Source organism: Mesocricetus auratus, unplaced genomic scaffold (assembly GCF_017639785.1).
Source record: "Mesocricetus auratus isolate SY011 unplaced genomic scaffold, BCM_Maur_2.0 Super-Scaffold_100022, whole genome shotgun sequence".
Classification (NCBI taxonomy): Eukaryota; Metazoa; Chordata; class Mammalia; order Rodentia; family Cricetidae; genus Mesocricetus; species Mesocricetus auratus.
In genome coordinates, this window is record NW_024429203.1 from 34,019,491 (window position 1) to 34,040,943 (window position 21,453).

The window sequence follows — 21,453 nt, forward strand, 5'->3', positions numbered from 1 at the left end:
CATTTTCTCTACCACCTTGATTCTGAATACACAACTCACACACATTTTACTACACACACCTTTATCCTCCCAACATAAACAAACATACCTGAAACACCTTGGCTCAGACTTAAGACTATTACACTGGGTATGAAAGTATTTTTATAGTACAATCAATGCGTTCTGCTCTTACAGAAAATGGTTTACTCACAGAAAACAGACTTCTAAAATTTTCCTACTGTCATGTAAGTATCTAATTAGTGTATCTTTGAATTGTATTGTGTTATAATGCTTGATTTTAAAAATTGCTGTTGGAGTTGCTGACTTGAGTTTCATTAAAAAAAAAAACTACGAGAGGAATCTGTCTTCCGGTTAGGACAGAATTTCTAATAATTTCAAGGGTTCCAAATATACTTTTATAAAATTTAATTTTGAGATTATATTTAATCGCTTTTCTCCTTTCTGTTTCCCCCTCCAAACCCTTCCATATACCCCTTTCTGTTTTTCTTCAAATTTGTGGCCTTTTTTTCACAAATTATGAAATTCATATATATACATACATACATATATACATACATATTCCTAAACAGAACCTGATGAGTGATGTTACTTGTACATATGTTTTCAGGGTTGAACTTGAAAATAAGTTTGTGTGTTCAGGTTGATACTGAAAATCAGTTTGTGTGTTCTTCCCTATGGAAGGCCACCCCTCCTGCTGAATGTACTTTTGCCATGTTGCACTATATGTGTATATTAGTGATGGCTTTGATATTGGTGATTATAAGTATCAATCAACTCTGAAAACTATTGAGGATACTCTATGATCTGCTGTATCAAATATGCAGCCAATATTTATTTATATAAAAATAAATAAGCACATTCACTTAATTATAATGCACATTTGCTCTAGTTTTTAGTAAATAGTAAATTTACATGTATAACAAGGATTGTTTTAAAATAAACTTCCTTATGATTTGTTGTCAGTAAATGTTGGATTTCTATACCTATTTAATATACCTATACATTCAGGATCATAAAACAATTTCTTAGACAAAAAGGGATCCTGAGTTGAGAAAATATAAAGCTCTGATCTGTCTTCCTGGTACTACAGAGAGGCTGGGTGGGCCAAGGGGGCCAAAGAGATCTTTCCTGTCAATTATCATAATACTGTAGCTGGGATACCTGGAATCTATCAGGCCTTTCCAAATGAGAAAGGCAGTCACTAATCAAAATGAATATGCAAAGGTGCTTATTCCCAGGATAGTAATATTCAGGCAGTCATACAATCTTTCATTGAGTTAATTTAATTATCAGACCAAATTTAATTATCCAGTACAATGTAAATAAAGCAAAGAGTTGACAGCACATATTAATTATGTTCATTATAATAATTAAATGGGAAAGAATTTAGAAAGCCATGAAAATGCTGTAAAATACAGGGAAGCTTTTGATTAAAACATCATTTTAATTAGACACTGCAAACCTATAGGAAACAGATGATGGTTCAATCACAGACAGGGCATTACTTTTAATATGTGGCTTGCTCTCCTGATCTGTGGTATCATGGGGCTCGGCCCTTCTAGTTAATTGACTAAGTGGTGGCAAATAAAAAACCACCAATCCTTTATGCAAAACAGTCACCTAATCTAACAGATTTAGGCTGCAACAAGATTCAGGATCCCTCCAGACCTTGTAGAGAAGGTCTGCTGTTTCCCCAATAGGAAATGAAGGCTCCTCTCTTGAAAAACATGCCAGTAGATTAACATGAAACTTTTCTTAACTAAGAATCATCACTTCTCCCCCCAAATTCCCGATTTAGAGAAACTTGCACCAGCCTGAACTGTTTTCCCTGGGAACAGGAGTGGGTGGGAAGGGGTACCACTGGGGTGCTGCCTGTGAGGTGAGGCTACTCAGACAACCTTCTTGGATAAAAGCTCCACAGAAATGGACATTGGGATAAGAGCTTATAGCTGCTCTTAACGGTATCTCCTGAGCAAATGTTCACTAAGCAAATTGCTGGGTTTGTGATGGATAGAAAGGGAATTAAAAAGTTCCAAATACACACACCTTCTTAGTTGTAGAAAACTTCTCAACCTCACTGGATGCACATTGTCACCTCAGCGCCTTATGCTGTTCTGTATATGTAGCATAACCCACGGAACATGGCATAGATTCCCACCTGGGCTAGGGGACACAGCGGATAAAACAACTGTGGCTGGCAATGGCATGGCAGAGCAAAGCCTAGTAAGTCACCCATGAAGAGTCTGCTGTGTCTGTCAATGGTCCTCATTCTCCTCAGTCTACACTGGGGACACCAAGGTATACATACTGAGCTTTAGATGACAAGTTGCCACAAGGGAGAGGCAGTTTATGAAACTGGTGCTGACAGGATCTGGAGGAGAGTAAGGAGGATCTAAAAACCACAAAAGGGCAGAGAGTCCTCTCAAAATCAGAATGCTGGTCTGTCTATGGTTTTAGTCTCAGACTTTCCACGTCACAGGCTCAAGGCATTTTCAGGCAAGAGCACCTAACTATAATCTTTCTCATCCTCTCCCTTTTCTTTTTTGTTGACCATGTGAAATACACGTAACATATAATTTAGCAGTTTATCCCTATAATTCAGTAGCATTACACACACACACACACACACACACACACACACACACACACACACACACACACACACTCTCTCATCATGTAAATGTCACTGCTCTTCAGAACTACTCTACTTTTCAACAGTTACCGATCCATAAATCTAAAGGGAGAATATTCATCTAAGATCACATAGGTAAAAGCAGAGCCGACCCAGGCCCTCTACTTGCTAAACTGAGGTCTGGATATATTTATACCTTACTAGAATCTTTATGGGTCTCCTGGAGTGAGACACACACGTGCCCAGACACCCCAAGCTGGCATTCGGAGGGCAGAACGGCAGTTTGTAGCACATCTCACGTTGTTGTCCAAGATGCACATCACTGATCATCAGAGGATGGGCCTGTTGCACACCTGACTTTCTTTTCTTTCTTCCTTCTTCCTCTTTTTTTTGGGGGGGAGGACAGGATTTCTCTGTGTACCAGCCCTGGCTGTCTCGGAACTCACTTCATAGACCAGGCTGGTCATGAACACAAAGAGATCTGCCTGCCTCTGCCTCCTGAGTTCTGGGACTAAAGGCATGCATTACCATGCCCAGCCACACCTGACTTTAAGTCTCCTAGTGCTTTTCTTTGTTTCAGGAAGCTTAATATGCCTCTGAGAGCCCACTCTCTACCCACCACCTGAGGTAGGATTAGCTTTGTATGAGGACTGCATCACAGTGCTGAAGAGGTGACAGATAACAACATCAGGATCTCTAAAGGACAAGGGTGACCTTTACAAACTACATAGCTACAGATCTTTGCTTTTTGCAACGACTACCTTTTTCTATCAGTTTTCAGTTTCTTTTGTGTTTTCACACATTCTGTTTCCTCCTCATAAACCACTGCCTGTCAGCAACTGTCTAGGGCAGCCCTGACTTCACTGGTTCTTCTCCAGAGCGGGCCCTGTGCAAAGCAAGGGACCAAAGCACAAGGGCTGGCTTTTCTCACTTTCTAATTTAGTCCTCTGGGTGAGCTCATCTCTCAAGAGTGAGCTCAAATCTTACTGCATCCTTTTCTTCTTCCTGTTCTGCCCGATGGGGCCATGGCTACTGCAGCAGCCCCTGGAGCCTCTACCTCTTCCCCTTCCTAAGTCTCCCTTCTCTTCCACTCCCACCTCAAGGCTCTCTCTACCCACTTCAACTGCCTTTTCCCGTGTCTCTTCAAATACATGTTCCCCTGCTTGTCTCTGTTCACTCTAGTGAGACCAGAGATACCTAAAAGGTATCTAAAAGAAGAGCACTATTGTGCCATCTAGCATCAGTAGAAAAACTCAGAAGGCCCACAGGACACTGAATTCCATCAACTTATCATCATGGAGTTGCTTTGTACAAAAGCATCAAAGCACAGCAGCACGAAATGTGCTGAGACAAGGGAACTTTTGGTGTGGACTTGCACACAGCCAAACAGCACACTCACAAACTGCTCAGCTCTTTACAAGAGCAGCAGAGTGTCATGATATATAGCACAAACTACTTATGTATAAAACAGGAAATTGTTAGGTAAACTGTGAGTGTCCACACAAGGTAAAGCCATTAAAAATGATATTCTTGTATAATATGAAGTACAGGAAGCAGGACGTGAGCACACAGGCAATGAAGCCTGCTGGTGGTAGAAGTCTCAGACGCTGGGACCAGAAACAACAGGGATTCCATTTTATTATTTGTATTTTCTGTGGCCTTTTCATAACAAATAAGGACTGCTTTGTGGTTATAAATATTGGAGCTAAAGATCATTTAGTAGGTTGGTACACACAAAGGAAAGAAATCCATATAGGACTGTCTCTTGCTTATCTTTTCCTGAGTAGTTTTTTTTTCAATTTATTTTACTTCATGTGCACTGGTGTTTTGCCTGCATGTATGTGTGGGGGTGTCAGGTCCCCTGTAACTGGAGCCACAGACAGTTGTGAGCCTCCAATTGGGTGCTGGGAATTGAATCTGGGTCCTCTAGAAGAACAGTCAGTGCTCTTAACTGCTGAGGTATTTGTCCAGTCCCTCCTGAGTAGTTTTTAAGAGTTTTATCAACCTACTGTACAAGATCCTTAGGAAGGACAAAAACTTGGCTGTTTGCAAGGGAAGGAGCTTCCTGGGTATTTCTATATCAGGAGGCAACAAACAATTGCTCCTGGCAATAGGGTCTGGGCAAAGGAAAATTTTTTATTTTGTATATAATAGTATTCCTGTAGACACCTAGATCGTCTACATTTTAACCACAAGAATGGTTTTTCTAAAATTGACTTTCCATTTCTTACAGGGAATGTCCTGAAGGTTCACTTTGTTCCCATGCTTACTAAGAGCCAAATGTTCCTGTGAACCTACAAGGCCGTGACTGTGGCCTTCTGGGCCTGCCTTATTCTCCCTATCCTTCCCTCCTCATTGGACATGAAGTGGCAGCTCTCAGTGTGCCCCTTCTTGCCTTATATGTGGCTCTGACAGCAAACCAATCTCTTCTCTTGCCTTCCGCTAGTGTGCTCTAGGCTAGTAACTCTAATATGCACATTTATTTGAGACTTGCTTAAAATAAAAATCAGTGAGTTTAGAGTAAAAGCTAGTGGGGCTGTTCAGATCTTTTTCTCAGCTATAACCTACACAATCACGTTTATGTCTAGATAAAACTATATAAATGAATAGGCGGTTAATAAATAGTTTGACATGTTAGTTGTGCCATAATTTATTTAAAATTAAAGTGGAACGACGAAGGCGTCTTATTATCATCTTCCAATTTGTAACAAATGAAATTTCACCTTCATAAAGCAGGGGAATGCATCCATAGAAGAACCTTTACTCAGAAACCAAATAAAGCAACCAGGAGCAAAACTATGCCTGTCACGCAAGCAGGAGAATCCAGAACCTTGCACTCTCAGGTTCTGCCCCAAACCATCTGGAAGCCTCTGAACACCCAGGCAGAGGAAGGCCAAGGACAGCTTTATATGTTTTGCTAAGTGACTTGAGCCAAGAGATGCAGACTCTTCCTTATCATAGTGAGGGCATCAGAGTTCATGCAGTGTGGGAGTGGAAGCTGACTGTATAGGAGGGAATGGATGCTTCTGTATAAAAGATTTTACCTTTATAGCTCTAAGAGGAGGCCCTTGTGCTATCTGGTGCCGATCAAATATCTTTGGAGAGATAATGCCATCAGCATATCCTGGGAGCCTGGTTAAGGGCCTTCATACAGGACAGATGGGTTCCAGCAGGCTAGCCTGCCTTTTCTCACTCCAATACCTCACACCCTCAGTGCTGGAAGTAATCTAAGGTGCCTTTCAGAGCCTCTTACCTGGTTATCTGGGTGGTTGACAGTGAAGTAGCCCACACAGACGATGACCTCATGAAGGAGGCTTTCACAGGAGACTTGGCTGCAGTGGCCCAGCAGGGAACTAGCTATGTGCCGGAATGCAAGGGACAAGCCCTCTGCACCTACAATAGACTGACAGACAAGGAGCAGTTAGAACTCCTAGCCCAGAGAGAGTCAGGGCTGCATATCATATAGCAAGACAAGGCTCTGCACACTCTCTGTTACATAGCTAGAGGATCATGACATCTCTTTCTTGTTTTGTTTTAAACATTTATAAATAGCGTGTATTTAACAACAGAGTTCCTGCTCCTAGAAAAGTAGAGAAAGGGACTAATGGTACAAGTTACAGATGTTTTTAACTTTCAAATAGCCTAGTTGTCAAATGTTCATAAGGAAGTTTACTTGAACCTGGAGTTTAATTTTTTTAAGTTTCCTTATTATTTTTTATTGGAATTTTTTCATACGCTATATTCTTTTTCTCTTTCCAAACTCTCCCAGAAACTTCCCACCCACCTCCATACCCGTTCTCTCCTTAAAAACCAAAACCAAACAAGAAATACACAGCTTCCACAAAAGGAAACCAAATTATGCAAGAAAAAGACCAATAAGACAAAAAAAATGCCCAAATGAAGCAACATGAGAAAAAAAATCTACAAAAATATTACAAACCTGACATATTTCTACAGTACTATGGGTAGCACTCAGTTCAGGTGTTCTTAATATAATACATGTTCAAAACAAATATAATGATTAACCTGAAGGACAGAAAGCAGAATCAAGACACTGTCTACTTAAAGCAGTTACTTATTCCATGCCTAATAACTTAAATTTTCTTGTTAGGCAAGAATTCTTATTGTAGAAAATATGTAAAAGTGTAAAAATACTAAAATTTATCTGTGAATGTGCCATGTAAGCTAATTTGCAACACTTTTTCTGAAGGAAAATATTTTCTTATACATAGTGAAGACATTTAATGTTTTTATACCTAGGGCCTCACTCTTGCTAAGACACTGACCACTGACTGGGTTATGTTCCCTGCCTTTGTTTACAGAGATAAATACCTATTTCTAGTTATTTACTTATGTTCAAACAGAAAAGATATCTAAGAATTAATTGTTATTCAAATAAATAATGCTATAAAACAAAGGCTACCAAAAGAATGTGCAAAACCACCCAAAACAAAAAATATTCCCCCCAAACTAAGGTGCCCTTCAGCTATAGGCTTCTGGGATCTTTTCTCCAGACAGGCTATGGGCTGTCAGTGGTGGGCGACTCGGGAGGAGAGTCTGAGTCTGCCTGTGCAGCCTGGAGCTTCTATTTAATAAACATGTCAAGCAGACAGAGCGACAGGAGGGCAAAGGGGAGAGGCGAAGCCCACAGAATACACTTGCAGCCCACACTGGAATGAAGCCCTGCTGCTCGCCTGTGGGAAAGGCACTGTTTTAAACTCATCTCTTTATTTGAGGTCTTTCTGGGTTTGAAACCAGGTCAGATGGCTGTAGCTTGGAAATTCCAGCAATCCCACTGTCTAAATTGGGTGAAACACAGCTCTTCAGGTGGGTATTGTTGTGATACGATGGCTACTGGCTTCAAGAGTTTCTTCTGTCACAGTTCTACTGCTCCAAGACAACCCCCACCCTAAATATTTTTCAAGCCCCCAAAGACACTTCAGGAGGGCTTTGCTCCTTTAAATCAAGTCCTGACACCTTCTCAGTTCAGTCCTTATTTAATTAGTCGCGTCCAGCATGCTGTGACCTAGTGCCCTCTGTTTAACCTTCCCTGATAAGAGCAGGTCAAGGGGCACGTATGTTTGAATATAAAAATCAAGCCAATTTTTCAAGGAAACTATATTTCCTTTCTAGACAGAATTAATTGCCAAGTCAGTACATTGATTTGTTTCTTGAGACCACCTTCCATTGTTAAAAACTGTGACAGCAAATGCAATATATACTATCACTGACCTCTGGGCCATCTGTGCCAATATGACTTTAGAGTGGATTCCCACTCTTTGCTGAGGGGGGAGATATTTTAGCAGCCTTATTGGTATATGATGAAAACATTCTAATGGATAGCCCTTTTGTTGTTATGGCAAGATAGGTTTTCACACAAAGTAAGTACATAGATGCATGGCTCTGAAGAAAGGCAGAGAAGCATGAGTGCTACATTTGACACTTTCTGATTCAACATCTCTCAGGAGGCTGAGTAAACACTTTATCTTCATAAGCCACACAGTAAGGAACTCAGCAACAGCATTCACAGAAATGCCCAGCAGGTGGGTTTCCTAGGGAAGGCCTAGATTCAGAGAGACCAGAGGGTGTCAGTTCATGTGTCTGGAGCCTAGCACATGCTGGCTTGTACAATACCATTACACAATCTTGTTTAATCTGTTTTGTGAGGTGGATGTTCCCAATTTTCTTTAGATGGGGGTACTGAATCTTAAGGCTCAGATGTCTTATCCAAGGCCATACAAGTTATGGTGATAGGACTGCTTAGTGGAGCCAGTCTGATTCCAGGCCAAGGGGTCTGATGAGCATGAGTCTTTGACACTCTGAATTACTGTGATACCTGGAGGTGGGAGGAGGAACCAACCTCCTCCTCACATCACCTTGTCTCACTGTTCTGCAGTAGCTGAGGCCACCTGCCGCATTTCAGTTTTCTTTAGTTCCTTCTAGCCCTTTAGGGTCATCCTCGAGTCAGACCCATGCTGAGATGTACCCTTCCCTTCACTCTACTGGAAAGCTCTTTCCCTATGCTTCACGAAATCTTTGCTTTGACAAGGAGTTGTTTCTCTGAGCTAGAACTTGAGTTTTTCTGATCATATCTATCATGAATCAGCACTTTCTCCCCAAACTCACTCACTGCTATACAGTGTAAACCCTTGTATATTTAACTGAGCATTGCCTACTTGACTACAGTGGTGTCTGTGTAGGCAGATGTGTCATCCAGCTTGCTAAAAAGTGGTGCAGTTCATAAATGCCCTCAAATATTTCACCATTCTCTTATTAAAGGTGGGACCTATGTCTCTCTCTTAAACTGGGAGGTTTGTAAGTGATTCAACCAGTAGTACATATATATGCATGCACACACACTTATTTTATATATATATATATATATTTTTGTTGTTGTTGTTGCTGCTGTTTTTTTGAGGATCTCATGTAGCCTGGGCTGGCCTCTAGCTTATTATGTAGCTGAGGTCTTGGATTTCTGTCTTCTTGCTTCCTCCTCCTCCTCCTCCTCCTCCTCCTCCTCCTCCTCCTCCACCTCCTCCTCCTCCTCCTCCTCCCCTCTCTCTCTTTCTCTCTCTCCCTCCTTCCCTCCCTCCAGGCACAGAACATAGAAGGCTTTAAGATTATTTTTTAAAAATACATATTAATTTATGTACATGTGTGAGTGCCTGCAAGGCATGTATATATGTGTACCATACACATGCTTGGTGCCTGTAGGTCATGTGATCCCCTGGAACTGAACTTGCAGGTGGTTCTCAGTTTCATATGGGTGCTGAGGACTGAGCCTGAGTCTTCTGCAGGAACAGCCGTGATCTTAACTGCTGAGCATCTTTTCTGTTCCCTAACAATATAGTACAGGCTGTCCTCAAATTTGTATTAGTCCTCTCGCCTCAGTTTCCAAGTACTAAGTAGAGTGTGCTTGATAGATAGCTACATGACTTCTGAAACTAGGTCATGAAAAGCCATGCAGCTGCTGTCTGGTTCTTGGAACACCTGCTTTCCAGAAGCTTCCTCTCAGGACTTTCCTCCCAGAACTCTGACATCATCATCTTTTGAGAAGCCTGTGCCACACAGATAAACTAACTTTATGGTGTATATATAAGCAGTATATAGGACTTTCAGCTGGCTAGTCCTCAAGCATAGTCAGCCATGATCGAAGGAGCGTCTAGATAATGTCAGTTTCTAGCTCAATGCTTACCCTCCCTCCCTTTCCCTCATTTAGCATTGTGATTCTCTTGGTGGAAGCCCTGTCATCACAGAGTAGAGCCAAGCCATCCTCATGAGCTAGGAAGAGTCCTATATGAATTTGCACTCAAAGACCAGAGATCATAATAAAACTGGTCACATTGCTATTGTTTACTCCATTAAGTTCAAGTGTTTGTTTTTAAATGCATAAAAATAACTGGACTCGATATATACTTTTTCATAATCTATGGTAACAAGGAAATCATTTTATTTGGACCTAACTGATGGGAATACTACTGGACTTTATATTCTGTGGTCCCCTGATAAAAAATGTCATATGTAAACAGAAGAAGGCACCACTGACACTGTCTGGAGCAGAGTCTCTCATTTAGGTGTGCGGTAAACTACTACAACACTGAAGGTTGCAGTTAATAGCAAAGGCTACTTCAACTTCTTTGGAGCAGAAGCACATTAATCCTGCAGGAGGGATTTCTGCCCTTGTGATGGATAAGGTAACTCTACAAAGTACAAGTTCCAATGATACAACTCACTAACTTCCTCTCTGAACAGAGTCCTAGGAGGACATTCATTAACTGAACACGTGTCATCAGTTACAAAACTGAAGTGTTTCTTCCAGCTCAGGGTAGCAGAGCCCACTGTCTTCATACATTGCATCTCTATAGCCCTTTTACCTCTCAACAAGTAATTCATCTAAATTATGGTTCATCACCTGCCAAGTTTGTTCCTTTTTTAATGAAATCACTTGACAGTTAATAAACGGACAGGGAATGTCTACTCCTTGGGGCTTGCTCTGTTGCACAGGTTCAGCGTTTTTGAAAATTAAAATTTCCACTTGAAAAAATGTTCTTAAGCTGACAACATGGTATTATAGCAAAAATCATTTTTCTTTCTTTAGCTATAAAAACTTAATTTATAGCAGATTGTACAGTTATGTATAAATGACCTTTACTTTGGACACAAATCAGTTAAATCATCCACAGAGAGTTATATCAGTCAAAATAATCAATTTTGGTTCTATTTCTATAAGAAACCATTAATTCCCTTAATATTTAAAAGTTGATGGGATGATAATACCTTAATCTAAAGAATTCAAGTCAGAAGACTTGTAAGTGGCAGTGTGGCACAGATTACATTTAGGTAGTGGAGAATCATGGGTAACTAGTCTTGTTTCAGCTAAACAGAACCTTAGGCAAATTATTTTGTTGTCAGCTTCTCTATCTGTAAAATGTGTACAATAACACTTTGCATAATATCCATGAGAATAAATGAGAAAGCACATGTGGGACATTTAACAGAGTGCCATAAATCAATAGCTTAATGAATGGTATATATGCTTTATAATTCTATTTACTATAACCGGGGATCTCAAATCCCAGAGAAGAACCTCCCATTACATATACATTAAAAGATTAACTTTTTGTAGACTGGGGAGATGGCTCAGCAGTTGGGAACATTAGTTCTTCTTCTAGAGGAACCAAGTTCAATTCCTAGCACCCACATGGTGGCTAGCAACTACATATAACTCCAGTTCCAGGAGGGATCTGATGCCCTCTTCTGACTTCTGCTGGTACTTGGCATACATGTGGTATACAGACACACATGCAGGAAAAACATAAATGAAAATAAATAAACCTTAAAAATGTTTTTTAAAAAGATTAACTTTGGGGCCTGGGGAGATGGCTTAGTGTATAAAGTGCTTGCTATGCAGATATGAGAATCTAAGCTCAGGTTTCCAGCACCCATGTAAAAAGCCTGGCATGCCAATGAGTGTCTATAACCCTAGTGCTGGGAGTGCAGGGAGACAGGAGGATCCTGGGGGTTTGCTGACCAGCAAGTCTACCATAAGTGGTGAGCTCCATAAATGGTACAGTCAGGCATGGTGGCACACCTTTAGTCCCAGTACTCTGGAGGGAGAGGCAGATAGAGCTCTATTAATTCAAGGCTAACTGGTCTATGTAGGAGTCCCAGTCAGGAATACATATTGAAACCCTTTCTAAAAAAGAAAAAAAAAGATGAAAAGATGACAAGCAGTACAGGAGGATAGCAGCATTCACCTCTATAGACACACACAGACACACAGACACACACAGACACACACAGACACACACACACACAGACACATGTAAACACACACACACACTCTCTCTCTCTCTCTCTCTCTCTCTCTCTCTCTCTCTCTCTCTCTCTCTCTCTCTCTCTCTCTCTCTCTCTCTTTCTCTTGTTGGTTAACACCAACCTGAATCAAGGATTAGTACCTGAAAAGCAGGCAAATCAAGAACTGCGAAACTGTTGAAGAGACGTAAACTCTGAATGGCTACTTGGATGGTGTTCTGGGTGTAACTCTCCTTGGGACTGGTAGTGCTGGGGTCTGAGATGGTGCCGTGGAAGAGGATACAGTAGAGCATGTGTAGAACTCCAGCCAAGTCTGTGGCCTGAAGAGCAGCTGTCAGCCCTGTGGGATCCTGGTGATTATTGTCAAATATGCTGCAGGACCTGACAAAGAAACACACAACTCTGAGAAAAATCTAGTTAAAGGATGTTAGCATTTTTATAGGTTAAATGGAACACAACAAGCAGACCATTAAAAGCAAACCATCTGAGTGTGTAATGAGATAACAAGGAACCTCTAGAAACAAATGTAGCCCTCTCCACTAAGTGCATGTGGGTTCCCTTTCTTTCTTCTGGGAGAGCAGCCTGCTGCCACAGGGGTAATTGTGCACCATGCAGTTGGTGCTGATGCTGCTACTGCCATTCTCACACTTGGCAGCCTAGGATACTCCTACTATTCTAGTGCCTACATCTGGGTGAACTGCACACAGTCTGTGAGAGCGTTCTGGACTCAGAGATCCAAAACACTGTAGTTTCCTTTTCTGGATCTACAAAGGGAGAAGCAGCTACCAGGAAAACACAGGCCCTCAAGAACCTGCAGTATGTTCATACAAGGAAGGGAGATGCTTCTACTGCTTTGTAGGTCCTGTTCCAGAATGGAAAAAAAGTATCAGCGGGACAGGTTGTGGAGGCTATAGTCCCCAAAACAATCAGATTAGTCTAGATAGATCATTGTGAAGTCAGCTTAGTCATCGAGATATGTAGCTTTATTGATGAGACAGAAAAGGCAATTCAGTGCTAAATGAATTCTTAAAATCAACAGTGAGACAGAAAGGTTTTACTAGATCTACCTTGTTCCTCAACTAAGGCATACAAAGCATGTAGGGACCAGAGTATGCGGTCAGAGCACATACAGCTGCCAAGTAGTCATTCACCTCCCCATTCCCAGTTTCCAGCTAGAAACTCTCTGAGGAAACATCCCTCCCTGCCTCATTGCTACAGTACTTGATGGAGCCCTTCCTTATTTATTCTGGCACAAGGGAGCCTAGGCCTAAGCTTAAACTATGCATTTTATTTCCCTAGCTGTTTAGCACACACCACACTCAGAGCTAGCAGGCTGCAGAGTGGCACTTTTGTCAATATACTTGGAAAGAATTCTCCCTTTTCCATTTACTGGGTCTGAGAAAATATGAGTTTTAAGGTGTGATAGATGGGCTCTAATTATAGCAGGGAAAAATACTAATGTTTCTCTGTGCTCTTCCAAGTGGGTCAGTTACTGTGTTTTTCATGGGACTTAGTTTTTTCTCTGGGAAGTTGTAAGGCTCTGCTCAATGTCATTCTTTAATACTGTATCACCTGTACAGCCCTCAGCAACCATGCAATGATATTCTTCTCAAGTTCTCAACATTAACAGGTTTTCCTCGATCATTGTCTTCCCTTCAAGCTGTAATGTAGGAGGGAGAGTGGTACTAAAGATCCATGCTTATCTCATTACCTTGCCTGAAACATTCAGAAGATATCACTAATTAAGTAGGAACTGGGAGGGCTGGCTGGTCAGTTTCCAGTATCTGGCCTAAAGGGATCATTTAATTCGTTTTGTTAGTTGCATTGAAGTAGAGTTTTTTAATAACCTTAGTGAGCATTTACATCTCAGATGTATTCTGTTTCTGATATTGCAAAGAACACAATCATAGAACACAACAGATCCTTGTAATTCTTGTATTCTTCTCATGGAATACTATTACCTCATGTATATAGCAGGGTCTTCTCAGTTGGTAGAGCTGGCACTATCTGCATGCACATTGTGCACCGTGTAACAGCTACAACCTAAAGCAGATCACGTGAGCTTTCTGAGTAGCAGTCCTTATTACTTATGCTCTGCCCAAAGACCAAAACATCCACACCGAACTGTGAAACTTATTGTCTCTGTGCCTTTTCTTTAGTCAGAATTTGCAAATAACTGAATACTGTTGTTTATATATATATAAATCATACAGAGATCCTTTATATATGTTACTTAAAGATTCAAGTTTTGAAAAGGACTTTTATTTGGTTATAGGAACATTTGGAACACTTGTTACAAACTTTTTTAGTGATTATCAGTTGGTCTTTACTTCCTGCCATTGAAGTCAAAAGAATTAGGGGTCAGCACAGAAGCAGCTGACCTGAACAAGGGGGAGTTCATGAACCCCAGACTGATAGCTGGGAAACCAGCATCGGACTGACCAGACCCCTGAACGTGGATGTCAGTTTGGAGGTCTGGGCAATCTATGGGGCCTCTGGTAGTGGATCAATATTTATCTCTAGTACACAAATGAACTTTGGGAGCCCACTTCACATAGAGGGATATTCTCTCAGCCTAGACACACAGGGGAGGGTCTAGGCTCTGCTCCAAATCATAATGACAGACTTTGAAGATCCCCGATGGAAGGCCTCACCTTCTCTGGGGAGCAGCAAGGGGATGGGGTAGGGAATTGGTGGGGTGTATGGGAGGAGGGGAGGGAGAGGAACTGGGATTGACATATTAAAGAAAAAGCTTGTTTCTAATTTAAATAATTAAAAAAAGAAGAAATAAAAATTTTAAAAAGGGGGTCAGACCCTAACTACAGACATGAGAAGAGATTAATTTGTCTGCAGTTATTATATAGATTCTGAAAAGAGATCTGTGTTTGGAGGAACAGTTGACTGCCTGTTCAAACAGGCTAAATCAGGAAGCAGTTCTCCCTAAATTTAATGCTTAATCAGCTTTCAGAACCTGAGGATGTGTGATACTCTAACTGGTGACAAGAGTTTGACCAATTTGAATCTGAATGTTGATTTCCCCTTCCTGAGCCTGCTGCTTTCAACAGATTATTAGCATATTCTAACGCAGATATTCAGAAATACAGCTTCATTGCTAAGAATTCTGGCATAACCTTTCTTAGCAATTACTAAATGACATGAATTCTCTATTTTTTCTTCCAAAGAATAAATGCAAAAGCCAACCAGTCAAACAAACAAACAAAATCAAAACCAAACTCAAAAAGCTTAAAGAGAAGGTCACCAGCAGTGCTTCTCCTGCACCGTTGTAGGGACAAGGACTGACCTTACAGACAATAAAACAACATAGCCTCAGTCTTTGGAAATAAAAGTGTTGGCTGAGGAAAACCAACCAAGCATTCGGGGACTGAGATGTGGAAACAGTTCAAAAAGACATATAGTATTGCTTTGAGGAAAAGTATATTTCCCTTAAAATGAGCTCATGGAATATAAAAAGGGCTTGTGTAGCTCTTAGCTTCCATGGACCAATGCAGCGACATTGGAAAATATTTACTTTCATTTTCCATCCATCCATCCATCCATCCATCCATCCATCCATCCATCCATCCATCCATCCATCCCTCAACCAACCAAGTTATTTGTGAGTGCATGTGCGTATGTGTCTGTGCACTACAGCACACAAGTGGAGATCAGAGGATAACTTGTGGAAGTTGGTTTCTTCTACCATTTGGGTCCCAGGCACCAGGCTTAGGTTGTGAGGCTTGGAAACAAGTACCTTTACCTGCTGAGCAATCTCTCTGGTTCAATATTTACTTCTGATTTAGCCTGAAACACAGACCATTAGTCCATCAGTGCTCCTGTTGAGTCTTAATTCTGAGTTATAATCTCTTTAATCCTATATGTTTATAGTAAAAGGCTTTATGCATATCATGCATGTATTATAAAGTTGTTCTTTAAAAATATAGTACGTTATTAAGAAAAAAAGGACACAAAGTTGGGGTATAGCAGAAAAGTGGGGATGGGTCAGGGAGAAGTTGAGATTTGGAGTCAGAGTGAATATGATAAAATACATTGTATGCAATTCTCAAAACTTAATAAAAATGTTTTAAAAATACATAATAGATACTAAAAATCAGATGTGAAGTTTTATATAGCACACTTTAAAATTTAAAAACTCTTCAATTTTTACCAGATTTTAAGTTTTTTTTTTTTTTTTTTTTTTTGGTTTTTATGAGACAGGGTTTCTCTATATTGTTTTGGAGGCTATCGGTCCAGCCCGGCCTCGAACTCACAGAGATCCGCCTGCCTCTCTGCCTCCCTCGAGTGGTGGGATTAAAAGCATGTACCACTGTGCCAGGTCCAACACTGCTTTATAGGAGTGTATAGTTAGGCAAAAAAAAAAAGCAGCAGTTTGCATGGGCATGAATCATAGGCCATTCATTATATAAGTGGCTCGACTAGCTTACAACAGCAGTGTGAGAGGGTGCAGTTCTAGACTCTGAAACTCTTTGCTTCCCATTTGTTCCTAGGTTGTCTGTGTTTATCTTCCTGGCTTACAGCATCCATGCTTCTTCCCCATAGGGCTGATGACCATCTAGACTATTCTCAGAGCTTCTGGGATTTTGCTTCATTCATTTTTTACTTTTAGAATCTGAGGCATCTTGTAAAAGTTCCACTTCAGCCCTGAAACCATAAGGCCACACTTAACTGTCTGCACAGTGCTGGTGTGGAGTGGATTAAGTTCGTGTCTGTCCTAGTGGTAGATGAGAACTTCACTGCACAAGAGGAAGTGAATTATTTTTCAGCAGAATTCTAGTTTTTTCCTCTTATATCTTGGGATAGTCCAAGAAAGCCAATACTCATCTAGTGACATCACCACTACCAGGTTTTGTGTGAGCACAAAATGAATGATGTTCTCTTGGGCACTCTGCTCAAAGGCCAAAGTGCCTGTGCTTCAGTACAATGAACCCTGAAAACTAAGAGGCAAGGACAACCAGCCCCTAAGCTAGAGGCGGCTGCAGTCCAGTAATGGTGGGTATATTAGCTCCATATTGCTGGTACAACTAACTGTCACAACCTAGTGGTTGCAAACAATATAAATGTAGTATTGTATAGTCCTGGGGGTCATGTTAAAGTCAAAGTGCTGTACAATTTGTGTTACCTCAGGGGCTGCAGGGCAGAGGGGTGCTTCCTGACCTTTTCCAGCAGGCACAGCACACTCAGACCTCTTCAGGGCCCACAGTGTAGCATCTTCACATCTTTTGAACATACATGTCTATGTTTAGTGCCAGATGCCAGCTTTGGACTTTTTGGTGTTGAGTCCTTGCATGGCGGATTTGAGCTTCTTCATGTGGTAGCTGGGCTCTGGCTAAGCCAAATACTGTATTTGTTAGTCATGTTTTTCTGCTTTTATGTCTTTGCTTATGCAATTTTTTCTTCTGTCTATCTTTACCTCAACTCTATATGGTCCTATTATTTCCATTTTTTTTTTGGTCCCAGACTAATTTTTAGGTACTCCAGAAAATATCTAGCCCTTATAAACTAAGTGACCTCTCCCTCTTCTGAACTCTATTGATGATGATGATGATGATAGTGGCCAATATTCAATAAGCATTTACATGTGCCAAACAGTCTGCTAAGTGCTTGGATGCATTGCATTCTAACTTCTTTCTCACCATCTTTTAGCATGGATATTTGTGTATGTATCTTCCTTTCCCTTCTAACTACTAGGTCTTTGAGGACATAAGAGGAGTCCTGAGTCATTTCTGCTTTCTCCCAAGTCTAGCATAGGGCCTGGCATGGAGCATGTGCTACATAAATATTTGTTCAATAAATGAATGGATAGGTAGGGAGGCAGAATTAAACGTTTACCTTTGTTTGAACAAATGGTTTGGGAGCATCCTTAAACACTTGAGAAGCACTCATTTATATTCACATAATTAATGGGCTAAATTATAAATCATTCTGGTCTTTTAATGACATAGGCTTCCAGACTTTGGTTCCAACATATTTTGTTAGTGAACTTTGGATATGAAAATGGAAAACATATATATATATATATATATATATATATAACAACAAAATTCCTTCTTATAAAATGATTTTAAGTTAAGATGTCTTCTCTAGACAATCATTATAAGTCATGTCTTCTCTCCCCTCAGAGGTGAAAGGTTTGCAAGGGTTATAACATTAATATATATATGTGTATATATATTTACTATCCATTCACCGCTTCTTGGTTCTCTGTTGCCTCTAGTGAATAACTGTAGGCACAGTTATGAAGGCAGTAAGTCACTGCAGAGTAAGAACCCGAGTTAACTGACAGTCTTAGTTTTGCTGAGGACTCCACACCTTAAAGGAGGCTGAGCCCAGCTTGTTATAGATTAGGATGCTGTTCTGAGACCTGAAACAAACTACCCTTTTCTTTTTTACTTCCTGTAGGACAAAGAATGGAAAACTGATAGAAATAAAGGCCAAAAATAAGCATTTCTGAAAATCCTATTATAAATGGTTCAGTTTTGTTTTAGTAAGAATTAGAGTTTGTGAATAATTTTCATTTTAAAATTCTGTCCTAATCCTAAACCAAACCAATTCTCTTATCACATTTTCACTTTTTACTTAAATAAATACATGTTCATGAATCAAAACCAAGCCTGACATAGAAACCGTGGGCTCACTCTTTCCTTCCCCAAACTGAAGCACAGATTAACAGCACAAATTCTGACACCCAAACTGTCTTTCAGAACACCTAGGTAAAATTGGAAGATTAAGGGCACAATAGGCGAGGAGTCCACAAGTGGACCTGCTCAATCTCCATCACAAAGGCCAGGCTGCTGGCAGCCTGCAGTGTGTTTACTCAAAGCCTGTGCTATCAATTAGTCTGCTTAATTATCTCAGGCTCTGCCAGTTCAAGAGGCAATTTTTAAAGGCCTCCGTGGCTCCTCTTTGTCTTTTATTCAGGCTACTCACAAAAGGGCCTTAAGGACAAGCTTTCCTTGACATGCTGGCTCTAGCTAGTCTCTGGTAACCAAAACAAGAATTATGTGAATTATTACAATAAAGCAAAACCACAGGTCCTACTTCTTAGACAGGGCTGTGAGGGAGCATAGAAATGCTAATGCGTGTAACAAAATGCATGAACGGACCACTGTAGCTCATGGTTTAGAAATACACTTTCTAAGAAGACAAAAGACCTGTAAGCATTAGATGTGAGCACACCTGAGTGGTGGAATACGCCCCGCACTGGCTTGTGGTGCTCAGGAAGTGGTGGAAGACTGAAGGAGGACGAGAGCAGTCGGGGATTATTTCTCCCCACTTTGAGAGTAGTGGCTTACATGAACACTACTAGAATTTCCTAGGTAAATCTTATCACAGAAGCACTGGGCCTATTTTTGCTTTCAGAATAGTCTGCTTTTACAGTAAGTCCTGCTAAAAGAGTTCTGCTAAGCAATTGAAGTTGGACAAAGAAATTATATTGGGGGAAATTAAGTACTCTTAGAAGCCACCAAGAATAAATCACTTATCAAACTACTTAATCTTCCCTAATTTGGAAACCATAACATTTACTGCTCAAAAAAGCCTGAGGGTTCATCTAGATTCTTTCCCTCATCTCCCACATCACGAAGCCCTTAAATATTTTATTCTACCTCTGCTTAATGTATTTGTTCATCTCTATTTTTACTGGGCCTAGAGGCACTCAATATGTTCACGTGGACCATGAAAAAGTCTCTTTGCTCATCCTTGGCTGCAGCCATCTCTACAATTTGCAGGAGTGCTCATTCTGGAACAGAAATTTGATCTTGCCCAAACAATTCAGTGGCAGTAGGCCCCTGTTTCTCTTTGAGCCTCATAAGAACTAACATTTAAGGAGCTCAGTTAATGGCCTCTTACTGTCCATTGTTACAGGGACATCCAACTGAACACAAAACACTACATAGTTTTAAATATCCATTCAGTTTGGCTTGGGCTCCCCTAAAGCAGATCTTTAAACAAGGATATGGATGCAAATGTAAGAAAGTAGGGCAGGCGAGAAAGCTGAACAAGGAATTATCAATGAATGCTGGGGACCCTGCAAGACAGTGGTGAACATACCTCAGAACTGTTTGCTGAGGACAGGAAAGTTGAGTATCATCCATTAGTTTCCTGTTCAAGGGTCACTCCTGCAGGTGTTAGTTCCCCTGATCTTTGGCAGAGAACACCCTCAGGTGGAGAAACAGGACTGTCAGGTGGACTAAAGGCAGAAATACTGTCTGCCTCACCATATACTGTACTGCATTTTCTTTTTACTTGTCCAACATACTTTAAGATTCAGCCTACTAACAGGGTGAGGTGAGGCATGTCTTTAATCTGTGAGTTCGAGGCCAGCCTGGTCTACATAGGAGTTTTGAACCATAGGAGCAATACAGTGAGACCCATTCTTTTTTTTTTTTTTTGACATTATTAATTTATTGGTAGCAATGAAACAAAGATGGATTTCAAAGCTTATTTTTTTATCTAAAGGAGGGAAGTGGAGGGTTGGGTAGTGGGTGACATGTTCTTTTTTTCCTTATTTTTATTACATTTTTAGAAAAAAGCTTACTTCACATGTCAATCCCAGTTCCCCTCCTCCTCCCCTCCTACCACACACCCTCACCATCGCCCCAGCCTCCCACCCTGTCCCCATTCCCTTCCACATAGGAGTGAGACCCATTCTTAACAAAAACCCTCAACTTTGGCTTACTGAGGTGTTTCTTAACCTTCTCTTGAGATGTTTCCCTTCCTTCTGGGCTGTTAGTACCTAACACCTGGCACATGGCAGATGCTCCGGAGTACCACTGGATAAGATCATGATGGTACATGAAAGAAAGAAGAGAAACCTGTTTCCCATATACATCAATGAGAAAATTTCCAAAGGTGTTAACCTTGTGAATAATATTATATCAGGTGCAGAGCTAGACGCACCAAGGCATTTGGCTCAGGTGCTTTCCCCATTGAAATGAGATGATGGGTGACTTTAGATTGCTTTCAAGTGCCACAGACCTTGGATGACTGAATGTGTGAAGCACAAGGTAAAGACCACAAACTACACACCAATCACATACACAAACACGTACCTTGGTGATGGTCATTTACATTCAAAATGAGCACAGGTGGCATAGACAAAAATCTGGCAAGCTAAGAATACTGTGCACTATTGACAAAAGCCAGGACTCGGAGGGGTTTGTTGTCAGAGAGAACACCAGGTAGGAACTAAGTGGGCAGAGTAGTGGTTGTAAACTGGCATCAATGCCCAGACAGAGCTGTTCCTGTCCCCAGATTCTCCCCAGTGTTGTAGTAACTATTTCCTAATTCTATTCTCAGAAAGGCAGACTTTGTCTACTTGAGACACTAAAGTCTTAGACAGTTTTAATGTTGCTATGGATGTCACAGAGTGAGGGACTGGATCAGAGCAAGGAAGAAGAGGTGGGTTTAGGGATCCTATTTGTAATGGACTAAACCAATGTTCATTCTAAAAGAAATGCCTTTCTCATAAAACACTGCATACAACATTT

General features: G+C 40.8%; 1 protein-coding gene across 6 annotated transcripts in view; it reads right to left on the reverse strand.

Annotated features, from left to right (window-relative positions):
* Scaper (S-phase cyclin A associated protein in the ER) overlaps positions 1–21,453 on the reverse strand; it is a 343,723-nt gene that overhangs the window by 23,858 nt on the left and 298,412 nt on the right. For 5 of the 6 annotated variants that reach the window (XM_040729754.1, XM_040729758.1, XM_040729757.1 and 2 more), the window contains 2 exons: positions 12,091–12,328; positions 5,886–6,035 (listed from right to left, as the gene is read on the reverse strand). In XM_040729754.1, coding sequence (XP_040585688.1) covers positions 5,886–6,035; positions 12,091–12,328 — 388 coding nt within the window. The remainder of the gene's footprint in view (positions 1–5,885; positions 6,036–12,090; positions 12,329–21,453) is intronic. The other variant, XM_040729759.1, reaches the window with a different exon arrangement.